Source organism: Cardiocondyla obscurior, unplaced genomic scaffold (genome assembly GCF_019399895.1).
Source record: "Cardiocondyla obscurior isolate alpha-2009 unplaced genomic scaffold, Cobs3.1 scaffold20_0_355366, whole genome shotgun sequence".
NCBI classification, from domain to species: Eukaryota; Metazoa; Arthropoda; class Insecta; order Hymenoptera; family Formicidae; genus Cardiocondyla; species Cardiocondyla obscurior.
The window spans coordinates 104,696-117,167 of NW_027228791.1; the positions used below are offsets into that span (position 1 = coordinate 104,696).

At 41.0% G+C, this 12,472-nt stretch overlaps 3 protein-coding genes across 3 annotated transcripts; all 3 read right to left on the bottom strand.

The window, feature by feature from the left end:
• Positions 1-288: 288 nt before the first annotated feature.
• On the bottom strand, positions 289-1,758 carry LOC139112672 (uncharacterized). Its single transcript, XM_070673746.1, has 2 exons — positions 1,187-1,758; positions 289-910 (listed from the first exon to the last, which is right to left on the bottom strand). The coding sequence occupies exons 1-2, from the start codon at positions 1,756-1,758 to the stop codon at positions 289-291; spliced, it is 1,194 nt and encodes a 397-aa protein (XP_070529847.1).
• Positions 1,759-1,869: 111 nt separating this feature from the next.
• LOC139112673 (uncharacterized) lies at positions 1,870-4,111 on the bottom strand. Its single transcript, XM_070673747.1, has 3 exons — positions 3,336-4,111; positions 2,899-3,197; positions 1,870-2,850 (listed from the first exon to the last, which is right to left on the bottom strand). The coding sequence occupies exons 1-3, from the start codon at positions 3,885-3,887 to the stop codon at positions 2,370-2,372; spliced, it is 1,332 nt and encodes a 443-aa protein (XP_070529848.1). The 5' UTR covers positions 3,888-4,111; the 3' UTR covers positions 1,870-2,369.
• Positions 4,112-5,047: 936 nt separating this feature from the next.
• LOC139112674 (uncharacterized) lies at positions 5,048-10,590 on the bottom strand. The gene is made up of 3 exons (XM_070673748.1): positions 9,399-10,590; positions 5,307-9,296; positions 5,048-5,067 (listed from the first exon to the last, which is right to left on the bottom strand). Exons 1-3 carry the CDS (start codon positions 10,588-10,590, stop codon positions 5,048-5,050), a joined length of 5,202 nt encoding a protein of 1,733 aa, XP_070529849.1.
• Positions 10,591-12,472: the final 1,882 nt, after the last annotated feature.

Sequence of the window (12,472 nt, forward strand, 5' to 3'; positions counted from 1 at the left end):
ACGGGCAGTCACGTCAGAGTCCGTGTAGTAAAACGATACCGCGTAGTGATTCAAGTTCGATCGCGCGCCGTGAAAGAGGAAACCTCGCGGAGCCGAGGACGTGTGACAACGCCGGAACGCGCACCGAACCAACCAAGGAAAAATTGAGGGAAACGAAGAAATTATAACACAAAGCCAAATAAAAACAAAGTGTATTTCTTTATTCAAATTTTATCGCCCTTTCCCATCGGATCCCGAAGGACGGACCCCGTGCACCGGTTGCGGTGCAACAAAAGGATTTTACTTCCGTTATGTTAGAGAAGAAAATCGCAATAGCATTTCGTTTTCCTGATTTTTGCTTTCAACTATATGTACCCTAGCAGGTCGTTCTTTCTCATGTGTTCGAGGAATTTCTTGATGAAATAATCTCGCATCTAATTCATCGTATGGTGATAACCAAGCCGGCCCGGTCCACCACAGCGGGTTGCCTGCTAGCTCTGACGGAGAAATTCCTCGCGACGCACAATCGGCTGGGTTTTCGTCACCGGACACGTGTTTCCATTGAGCATCAGGCAATGTTTCTTGTATTTCAGTTACTTTATTAGCTACATATGTTGACCAGCGCGAAGAATGTCCTCGTATCCAAGCTAAAGTAACCGTAGAATCGGACCATAAATAAACTCTATTAATCTTGAAACTCGCAGCAAGTTTTATTTTATTTACTAGACGTACTAATAGAGCGGCGGCATTTAATTCTAATCGCGGTAAGGAAACAGTTTTTAAAGGAGCAACTTTAGTTTTTGATTGCAAAAGCGAAATTTTGGAAAAATGAAAATCATCATATTCGTCCGGACTAGTCCATATTACTCGTAAATAGACAACCGCAGCAATGGCTCTCTTGGATGCATCTGAAAATCCGTGGATTTCTATACTACAATTTGAGGCAAGAATATTTATCCAGCGAGGCAAGGCAATTTTTTGTAATTCAGAGAGTTCCGCTTGAAATTTTAACCAAAAATCTTGCTCTTCTTTCGGCAGAAGTTCATCTCAATCTAAATTCTTTAACCATAATGTTTGAATAAAAATTTTTGCGCGAATGATAACTGGTGCTAGCCACCCAAGCGGATCAAACAGTTGTGCAACTTCTGATAGGACTTTCCTTTTTGTGTATATTTTTTCTGCAATTAAATGGATGTGAAATGCAAACATATCCGTTCTAGGATTCCATCGCATTCCTAAAATCGAATGTCCCTCAACGGATTGCCAAACGACAGGCTGATTTTGATGCTTTGTTTTGGGAATTATGTCTTCTATTAATTTTGAGCTCGCAGCCCACTTTTTTAAAGGAAAACCGCCCGCCATGCAAATCGCAACTAAATCTTTTATCAAAGCGCGTATTTCGGGTACAGAGCTTGCTCCGGTAAGGATATCGTCCATGTAAGTTTCCGAGCGCAACACGGAAGCGCCTATAGAAAATTTTTCCTTTTCATCCTCCGCGAGTTGTTGCATTACTCGCAGGGCTACAAATGGTGAGCAAGCAAGCCCATAAGTTAAAGTGTTTAACTGAAAATCGTTTATATTCTCAGCAGGGTCATTACGCCAGACAATACGTTGCATATTTTTATCAGCGTCGGCAACTAATATTTGTCTATACATTTTTTCTATATCCGCTACTAATGCGAATCGATGTCGGCGCCAATTAGTTATTATAGCAGGCAATTCTGGCAGCAATTTTTTACCCGTTAGCAAGACTTGATTTAAACTTATATTTTGAGCCATTTGGGCTGATCAGTTAAAAACTACGCGTATCTTAATTTTTTCCTCTGCTGACTTGATTACGCAATGATGTGGTAAATAGCAGCACATTTTGTCCGACGGCGCGGGTGAAATTACTTTAGTCATATGCTCGAGCTGTTGATATTCTGTCATGAAGTCATTATATAATTTACGAATCTGCGGTTGTTTGCTTAATCGTTTTTCCAAGGCTTGAAGCATTTTAATAGCTATTGAACGGGAGTTTTTAAAATTTGGAACTGCGTCCTTGTTCAAAAAAGGTAACCGAATTATATAGCGTCCTGTCTCATCACGGCGATGAGTCTACAAAGTGTTTTTCACATTTAATTTCTTCTGCAGTTAAAGCCGGAAGAGACGTTTTTACTTCCTCCTGCTGCCAAAATTGCTTAACTAAATCGGACAAATCTATTCCCGTGCTGCAATTATGTACGGTTACGCCTTTGCCTGTCGATTCACCGCCCGCCGTTCCGGAAAGCACCCATCCTAGCGCGATTTTTATTGCAACCGGAGCGTTTATATTTCCCTTACGAATTCCTTCTTCTAGTATAATAGCATTTACTTCCGCACCTAAGATCAATTCAATATTTAAAGAGGCTCTAAAATCTGGGTCTGCTAGCTCTAATCCGCTTAAATGCTGCCATTCCTCTATGCACATTTTCTAAACTAATTCCTAAGGCGGTAAGTCGAGACCAAATTAATGCTGTGATTTGTAGTGAAAACGGAGTTTTTGTTCCGGATTCTATTTTAAATATTACCCGACCACGAGCATGTGTATTTATTGCTCCACCAATTCCGAAAATAGGCGTGGAATCTAAAAACTGCGGAAGCTTTAACTTTTGCATTAGAGATTCAGAAACAAGCGAGACCTCTGAACCCGGATCAATTAGCGCACGCACGACTTGTTTTTTGCCAAAGTTATCTGTAACGAAGACCCTGGCAGTCGCAAGCAAAACTCGTTTTCGCTCTACGAGATTACGCAAGTGGAGAGCCACTGCTCCTTTGGTGCTGGTTTCGGCTGGTTTTTCGGCTGCTTCCGAGTATTTCGGCGGCGCCGTCCCGGTGTTGATGTTCCTGCTGCTGGATGCGTTGAACTCCTCTGATGCTCGGTGCTCAACGGCTCAGTGCCCTGCGACACGATGCTCTGCGGCTCGGTGCTCTGCGGCTCGGTGCTCTGCTGCGGAAGCATTGATTCTGGTTCGCATACTTCCGGATGAACAGGCCTCATGGATTGTTGAATGATGGCTTTCTTTACAATAGGAGCAGCTTCTGGTAGAAGGACACAAATTGATTCGATGGTTTCCGAAGCAGTTGAAACACAAGCGATGCTCAATTGCGAATTCTTTACGCGCACTAGGCCCCTTTTTTTGAAATTCCGGGCAGGCCAGAATATAATGTTGTCCGTAGCACAAAAAACACGTGTTCGGCTAACCTCCGCTCTGCAACGGAGCTGGGTTAGTAACAAGTGCTCGCGTGGCTCGGAATCCAGATGCAGTTTTAGTCAATAAATCACGCCCCGTCGGCTGGATTGCTTCCAAGGTTCGGAGATGATTCTCCATAAACACTCTCAGTTCTTCATAGCATGGAGGATTTGTGGTATTTCCAATAACCGACTCCCACTCTTTACGTGTATGAGAATCGAAAAGTTCAATTATTTGATGCACAAATAAATCGTTCTCTGCTACGGGCCTCTGGACTCCCTCTAATGCAGCAACGGTTTGCAGCATTCCATTAAAGATTTTTCGCAATTCAGATGCACTTTCTCCTTTCATTTTCGGCAAATTTGAAAAAGTGGTAAGCACGGAGCGCACGAGCAAACGCTTATTTTTGTAGTGTTCCTGAAGCATGGTCCACACACGTTCGTAATTCCCTGCAGTTGTTGGGATGTTTCTTGTTAATTGTTCCGCTTCCCCCTTAAGACTGCTTCTTAAGTAGTGAAATTTTTGTATTTCTTGCAATGAGTTATCAGTTCCCACTATTGACTGGAAAAGATCTTTAATATTCGGCCAATCCTCGAAGCGTCCCGAAAAGGTAGGAAATTGCAACCTTGGTAATTGGCTTCGAAGAGATTCCGGTGTTCTTGAAGACCCTGCTGAGGGCGACAATGTTAACATCATTTCTTCCAAAGTAGCCCGCTGATTGTAATAAACTTCTTCCACGCCTGCATAATGATCTTTAGTAATGTAGGCATGGGTTTTCACTTGTTCTCAATGTTCATCTCTTAGTTGATCATGAACCTTTTCAAATTTTGCCCAATTGACATCCAGCTGATTGATTCTAATTTCTATTGCACTAGCTGTTATTTTTGCTGTTCCCAGCTTACGCAAATTGTCTACGGTTCTTGCAATGCGGCTGTACAACTCCTGTTGGTTATTAATTAATGTTTCGTGTTTCTGACTCATTGTAGTAAATTGTTGTAAACTTGAATAGTATAAATTCCGCACTGATTTACACTATCTGGCTCGAAGGACCAAAAAATGTTAGAGTTTCCAATAACACTTCACCAAAATTTCCAAAAGTGAATTATAGTTTATTTATTAAAGAAGCGAAAAATTATACAAAAAATAATAGGGATAAAAAATAGTAAAATATTAAATGACAAAAGCTTGCTGGCCTTGTGGCACGCGAACAGGCCTGGCAAGTGTATTAAGCACGCAAAACTTAAAGCAGTTATGTCGCAGCTGACAATTTCTTTGCTAAGTAGCATAAGTAGCACGATCTATCTGCATTGGAATACAGAGAGCAACTGTTTGATAAAGCAGGTAGTTGGATGCAAGTAAGGGGTTGACTGAATATTGCAAAACAAATTGCTTTATTCTTACAAGGAATATAATTTATATTATTATTAAAATAAAACTAAGTCTCTGGGCTACTACATTTGACAGAGAAGAAAAGAAAAAGACAAAAAGAAAAAAGAAACGTTAGATTAATCTTTAGAATACAAAAATAAACATAATGGAATAATAATGGAAAATAAAAGTTAATAAATTGTAGTAAATAATTACCTAAGGAACTCTTATAAATAAAAGTGAGTGTTATTTGGAAGTATGCGTGTATTTCCCAGATGGTTTTATTTTTGTATGCGGGTATTCTCTTTATGCGGTTTTAAAACTCAAGCAACTCAATGCTAAACCCTGGCAGGATCGGGATTTACTGCCCTTACGAGTTAATCTTCTTTGCGTGGTATGGAACCGACGCCTAGACAAGCATCATCCAGATGCGAATATGCCCTGGCAGTGCTTGGAAGACTGCCCTTACGGGCCACACTACAGAATGGTCAATTTTCACTTATTGACTCTGAAAAAATGCGAAAAGTTAATTAGTAATGCTACCAAGATTTGGCTCTTGTTGACTGTTCGGCGGTTAGCAACTAGAGAGAGAATAAAGACCGCAGGCAGTCGAGCGGCCACGTGCACGTAACTCAAGCGACCAATCACCGCATGTGGCGGCGTTCGGTCCAATGACGTGAGAGTGACGGCCCTCTACCCAGCGCGCGTAATATGAGTGTAAAGAAAATATCTTATAATCCAACATACCGCCCGCCTTCGACAAGGCTTTCGTCGAATAATCCTCTGTTGTATCTATTGATAAAATGCAGATTTTAGCGATTGGGCGCTTGAAGGTAGAAACTGCTGTTTTCAATGTAACAACCCTTATTAAGCCATCTTCTCCGGGATGTGTTTTTACTACTCTCGCCAACGGCCATTTCCCGGGAGGGTATCTATCATCGACCAGAAGCACCATAGACCCTTCTTTTATTTCATTACTCGGATGATGCCATTTCGCCTTTGCTTGAAGTCTTTGTATGTACTCTTGCGACCATTTTCTCCAAAAGAGATCTATGATCTGTCGCAACTTTTGCCATCGTGACAACCTGGAAAGTGGTTCGTTGGACAAATCCGGTTCGGGTACAACGGAAAGTGATTCTCCAATCAAAAAATGGCTAGGTGTTAAGACTGAAAGATCTTCTGCGTCTTCTGTTAACGGGCATATGGGTCTCGAATTGAGCACCGCTTCAACTTGAATAATAACTGTATTTAACTCCTCGTAAGTTAAGGTAATGTCCCCAAGTAGTCGTTTAAGGTGGAATTTAACTGACTTAACAGATGATTCCCACTTTCCCCCGAAATGCGGAGCTGATGGCGGATTAACTTTCCATAGAGTGCCGTCGTTTGCTAAAAGCGACGCAAGGTTCTTTAACTCACTGGAAGTTGAATCAAAGAGCTTTCTAAGCTCCGCGTTGGCACCCGTAAAGTTTGTTCCGCAATCGCTGTGTAGGGTGGCACAAATACCGCGTCTTCCAATAAAACGCTTGAATGCGGCTAAAAAGCCGCTACTTGTGTAGTCTGTGACTACTTCTATGTGGACCGCTGAGCTGACCATACAAATAAAAATGGCAAGGTATCCCTTGTATGTTCGGGCCGCCCGCCCTTTCCAAGTTTTTAACGTGATTGGGCCAGCGTAATCCAATCCTGTATTCAAGAAAGGTCTTGACGGAGTAACACGAGTCCGAGGCAACTGTCCCATCAATTGTTTGGCCCTCAAGGCTCTATAACGCGTGCAACGTACGCACTTTAAGATGTGAGAACGAATTGTAGCCCTGCCTCCTACTATCCAGTATTTCAACCTGGTGTAACTGAGCGTAAGTTGCGTGCCTCCATGTAAGGTTCGTCTGTGTGCATCATTAATTATTAAAGTAGTGACGGGTGATTTTTTTGGCAAGATTATCGGATGCTTTGATGCTTCATCTATTGGCGCATTTTGTAGGCGTCCTCCGACCCGTATTAAACCTTCCCCGTCGATGAAAGGCGTGAGGCGTAATAAGGCGTTAGAATTCGGCAAGGACATATTTCTTGATAGAAGCTTGAATTCGTGCGGAAACCAAATCCCTTGTATGTATGCGATAATCTTTCTTTTACTATGCTCGATTTCTTCTACCGTTAACGGATAATGTTTAGGAGATGATTTCTGTTTTTTCTGTAACGCATCCTTGAATCGTAAGCATGTCGCAATAACGCGCACCAACTTGATGAAGGATGAATACTTATCCAGGAGATTCCAGTAAGAGAGAGTGTTAACCGTAGCGACCATAATCTTGTTTGCCCTTTCTTCCACATTGCAGTTACTAGGTAACCTTAATTTTGTCTTTTGAGATGGCCAGTACTCGATTGATCTCGCTAACCACTCAGGTCCTTTCCACCACAACTGATTCTGTATTAGTTGATGCGCCTTAATTCCCCGAGTCGCACAGTCGGCAGGGTTTTCCTTGCCGGGTATAAAATTCCACTTGCTGTCTGGAAGCAAATTGTGAATCTCTGCCACCCGATTTTGAACGTATTCCTTCCAACGCGTCGGTGAGGAATTCACCCAAGCAATTGTGACTGCAGAATCTGACCAGCAGAATATATCATTCACTGGCAAGTCGAGAGCTCTTATATTTACTTTAATTAAACGCGTTAATATTAGAGCGGCTGTAAGCTCTAGCCTTGGAATACTCAGTCTCTTGATAGGAGCCACTTTCGTCTTGGCACAGATTAATTGTGTGGTGACGGTACCGTCGTATGCGGTCACTCTCGCATAAAGAACTGCAGCCATCGCCTGTTGCGATGCATCAGCGAATCCATGTAATTCTATGACACTGTGAGAACGGGCGTTTTTTATCCATCTTGGAATAGTTAGTTGATTCAAGTCTAATAGTTCATTTCGAAACTGTTTCCAGCGTTCCTCTAAAACATGTGGTAACGGATCGTCCCAATCTATCTTTAAACACCATAATTCCTGTAGCATGATTTTAGCTCGAATCAATATTGGAGCACTTAAACCAATAGGGTCATAAAGCTTGGCTATTTCCGAAGCAATCACTCGTTTCGTTATTAGGTTGGCGTTTGAGGTCTTAACTGAGAAACAGAAGAGATCGGTGTCGGGCACCCATATAAGACCTAAGATTTTCTGATATGTCGCGTCTGGCTCGACTATCGCTGAGGTGTTGCCGCTTTGATCAGGGAGAATCTCTGGAACATTACAATTCCACTTTTGTAGAGGGAAATGCCCCGCTTGGCATAGTTTTATCAGCTGTTGTATGGTCTCTTCAGCTTCCGTGATAGTCTCCGCGCCTCCGAAGATGTCGTCTACATATCTTCCTTTACTCATCGGTGTGATCGCCAAAGGGTATCGACACCCTTCATCCTCTATCAACTGCTGGAGGGTGCGTAACGCAAGGAACGGCGCACAATTCAGCCCAAATGTCACTGTAGTAAGCTTGTAAATGTTGAAACATCCATCTTCCTCTTGCCACCATATTCTTTGGAAATCCCAGTCCTTTTCGTTAAGTCTTATTTGCCTGAACATCTTTTGTATGTCCGTAGCAAATAAAATTTTATGTGTGCGAATCCACAGGAGGATTTCTGTTATGTCTGTATGTAGTCTTTCCCCGGTATAGAGAAAATCGTTAAGCGAACGATTAAGATCTGTCTTGCCTGAACCGTTAAATACAACGCGCAATTTCGTTGTGCGACTCTCCTCTCTAACGACTCCATGATGTGCCAAATAATAGCTGGGATGGGCATTTTCTTCAGAATGATTCGCCTTAATCATATGACCCATTTTCTTTAGTTCATTCATAACACCGGCGTACATGTCGTGGTAGGAGGGTTCTTTCACGAATCTTTGCGTCATTCTTTTAAGGCAACCTAGAGCTCTAACTTTCGATTCTCCTAATGTGATCGGATCCTCTTTGAAGGGTAGTCTGACGACGTAGCGTCCGGTTTCGTCACGTGAGTGAGTAGCCACAAAATGTTGCTCGCATTTCTCTTCTCCTGGATCTCTTTTTAGCATTATTGTACTGTGAATTTCCTCCTGATTCCAGAATTTAGAAATCAAATTTTTCAAATCGAGATTACTCGTGTAGTGGTGTACATTGATACTGGTAGATAGTTTCGGCTCTAAAGAAATTGGACCAGAAAGCGCCCAACCAAAAATAGTTTCCTGCGCCAACGGAGTCGAGGCATCTCCTTTGATTAGTCCATATTTAATTATCAAACCAAAATGGTCGGCGCCAATAATAATGTTGATGCTTCCTTTACTCGCGTAGTCAGGATCAGCTAGAAGGAGTTCCTTAATATGAGGCCATGTACGTCTCTTGAGGTTAAAAGGGGGTATGCTAGCGGTCAAGCGTGGCAGTATAAGAACGTCTATTGTACATTTTACTCCCTTATCATAAATGGAATTTAGCTGTATAGTTACGCGTCCCCTTGTCTTTCCTGACATAACTCCTCCAATACCCAGTAGGGCTGTAGAATCTGAATAACGCTTAAGTCCAGCTTGTCTCACCGTATCTTCCTCAATCAAGGACTTCTCAGCACCTTGGTCCAGTAACAATCTGACCACCAGGAATTCACCGTCCTTTTTTCTCAGTAGCGCTCTACACGTGGCGAGAAGTGTTATAGAATGTGTCGGTACAGCTGTTTCGGTCAGGTGGACAGAGACGGTATCGGCTTCACTTGTTTGAGTATTACTTGACCTTGCCTCTAGTCAGGCGGTAGGGTTAGCCACATTAGAATTAGTACTCGAAGAATCTTGGTTATGTTTAATCTGTGTGTCCTTGGAATGTAATGTGGTGTGATGCTTACGTCCGCACGAGAGGCATCTCCTTGTAGATTTGCAATGTTTTACCTGGTGTGATCCCAAACAATTAAAACATCTTTTTCCTTTAGAAATTAAGTTATTTCTATCCTTTGCGTTCATCCTCAAGTATTTATCACATTTAGATAAAAGATGTTGCTCCTTGCAAATTAGGCAATCAATTTGATGAGTCGGGTTGTAGGTGGTAGCATGCGCAATATTTTTCGCCGTGTTTCGGCGTGAAGTGGTTGCGTAAACGCGTTGATTCTCCTTATTATGTTCATAATGTGTATTTGTACTCAGATTTTCTAAAGCTCTAGTACGATTGTCCAAGAATTTATTGAATGTTGTCATCGTCGGATAATCATTCAATGATCCTATGCTAAGCTCCCAGTCTTCACGTGTTTCAGCGTCCAGCATCTTCGTAACTTGATGGAGAAGCAGCGGATCCCATTTGTCTACTTCACAGTCTAATGCGCGTAATGCACCTAGAGCTTCTAATAATGTTGTTTGTAACGCCCTCAAACCTTGGGCACTCTTAGCTTTAAGCGGTTTACAGCTGCTTATTCTGTCCAGCTGAGCTGATATCAATGAACGTTTATTTTCATACCTGGAGTTTAGGAGCGTCCAAGCAATATCAAAATTTTCACCGGAGGCCGATAAGTTAATTACTAATCGGGCTGCTTCCCCCTGTAGACTTATCTTTAAATACTGCATCTTCTCTACCAATGACAATTCAGGGTTATTTATTATGAGCGATGTAAATAAGTCTCGGAAGGCTCTCCACATTTTATAATCTCCTGAGAATGGCGGTATTTTTATTTTGGGCAAGGCGCTGCGTGGGAACTTTGAAGCTGTTGCCCCCTTTTCCGAAAGAACCGAGTCCGTCGCGATTGAGGGTGTCTCTACACTTTCAAGCTGAGACATCAATTGGGATCGTGCGTATGCGTAAAAGGCTTGAGCACGCTCGAAGTATTTTTCCCGAATATATTGCTGATCCACCAAGTTTCCTGACAATGATAAACAAATTGCTTCATGGTTGTCGTTGAAGCTCCTCCAGTTCTGTTCTAGTATCTCTAGTCGAGTTTGTAAAAACGGTCGGTTTGTGCAAGCCTCCTCACTTTCATCGAAACTTGTAGCATTTTGAATTAAAGAAAACAAAGATTTCTGCAATTCCACTCTTGAGTTTGCAGTTGTCATGGTAGCTCAGAATAATCAAACAATTCGCTTAGTTTGTTATTGGTTCGGTCACAGAGCGATCCCACCACTATTGTATAATTTCACAATTTGTTAAATTTCCTGTAAAATAATCTAGAATGAAATCCAGGAAGGAAAGTTACATGATTATACTGAGATAAGTCAATAATAACATAAATAGAATTATACAACAAATTGCATACATGTTAAAAATGTACAAATAATGAAATAATATTTCTTAATAATAAATAATCGGTGATGCGCTTAAGGAGCTGCAATCAACTGATATTCATATGTTAAAAAACTCATGTGCAGTAAAATATCAATTTATATTTACCGATACCAATGTGTGTTCAACCTAGTTTTTTATGAGCAAAAGTAACATCTTCAATATGAACAAGCTTATAAACTGTGTACTTTGGAAAGAAAAAAGAAATAACTATAATCTCACTTTGATTATAAAATTATCTGGGGCGAAGTATCAAAAATAATCCCCTTTAAATATTCTTTAATTTTAATTAAACGGAAAATAGAATTAAACACATATTGATAGTAAAGAAAATAAAAGGCTGAAAGAATAAATTATACATTGAAATAATACAAGATTATTTTCTTTAAATACTGAATAAACGTCTCAATTACAAATAATGTAGAGCCCAGATCCGGCTCGAAGGACCAAATTAATGTTTGATAAAGCAGGTAGTTGGATGCAAGTAAGGGGTTGACTGAATATTGCAAAACAAATTGCTTTATTCTTACAAGGAATATAATTTATATTATTATTAAAATAAAACTAAGTCTCTGGGCTACTACATTTGACAGAGAAGAAAAGAAAAAGACAAAAAGAAAAAAGAAACGTTAGATTAATCTTTAGAATACAAAAATAAACATAATGGAATAATAATGGAAAATAAAAGTTAATAAATTGTAGTAAATAATTACCTAAGGAACTCTTATAAATAAAAGTGAGTGTTATTTGGAAGTATGCGTGTATTTCCCAGATGGTTTTATTTTTGTATGCGGGTATTCTCTTTATGCGGTTTTAAAACTCAAGCAACTCAATGCTAAACCCTGGCAGGATCGGGATTTACTGCCCTTACGAGTTAATCTTCTTTGCGTGGTATGGAACCGACGCCTAGACAAGCATCATCCAGATGCGAATATGCCCTGGCAGTGCTTGGAAGACTGCCCTTACGGGCCACACTACAGAATGGTCAATTTTCACTTATTGACTCTGAAAAAATGCGAAAAGTTAATTAGTAATGCTACCAAGATTTGGCTCTTGTTGACTGTTCGGCGGTTAGCAACTAGAGAGAGAATAAAGACCGCAGGCAGTCGAGCGGCCACGTGCACGTAACTCAAGCGACCAATCACCGCATGTGGCGGCGTTCGGTCCAATGACGTGAGAGTGACGGCCCTCTACCCAGCGCGCGTAATATGAGTGTAAAGAAAATATCTTATAATCCAACAGCAACTAACTGAAAAAGCACAGAGGCTCGCAATGCCTGGTTACCCTACCTTTGTTCGTAAGGACGGGCGCATCAAGTTACGGGATGGCCCGTATTCTTTGAAAAGTGACATTTATCAGACGGTCTACGTGACCGGATATTCAGTTATAAATTTCTCGGCGCCAGCAAGCAATAAAATTAAGATACGGCGCCAGCAAGTAACAAGAGAGGCGCAAAAAAGGAGAAAGTCTTCAAACGCATGAAGTTTTCTAAAGCACTAATATTAGATTACATTTTCTTATTTTCTAACACGTTACGTTAGATGGTTTCTTAGCTTTAACAATAGCTTCGATTTTTTTTTTTCGTTTGTTTTATGTAACCCGCGTTTATCTAATTTATAACCTAAGTAATGAATAGCATCGCAGTCTATTTCACAT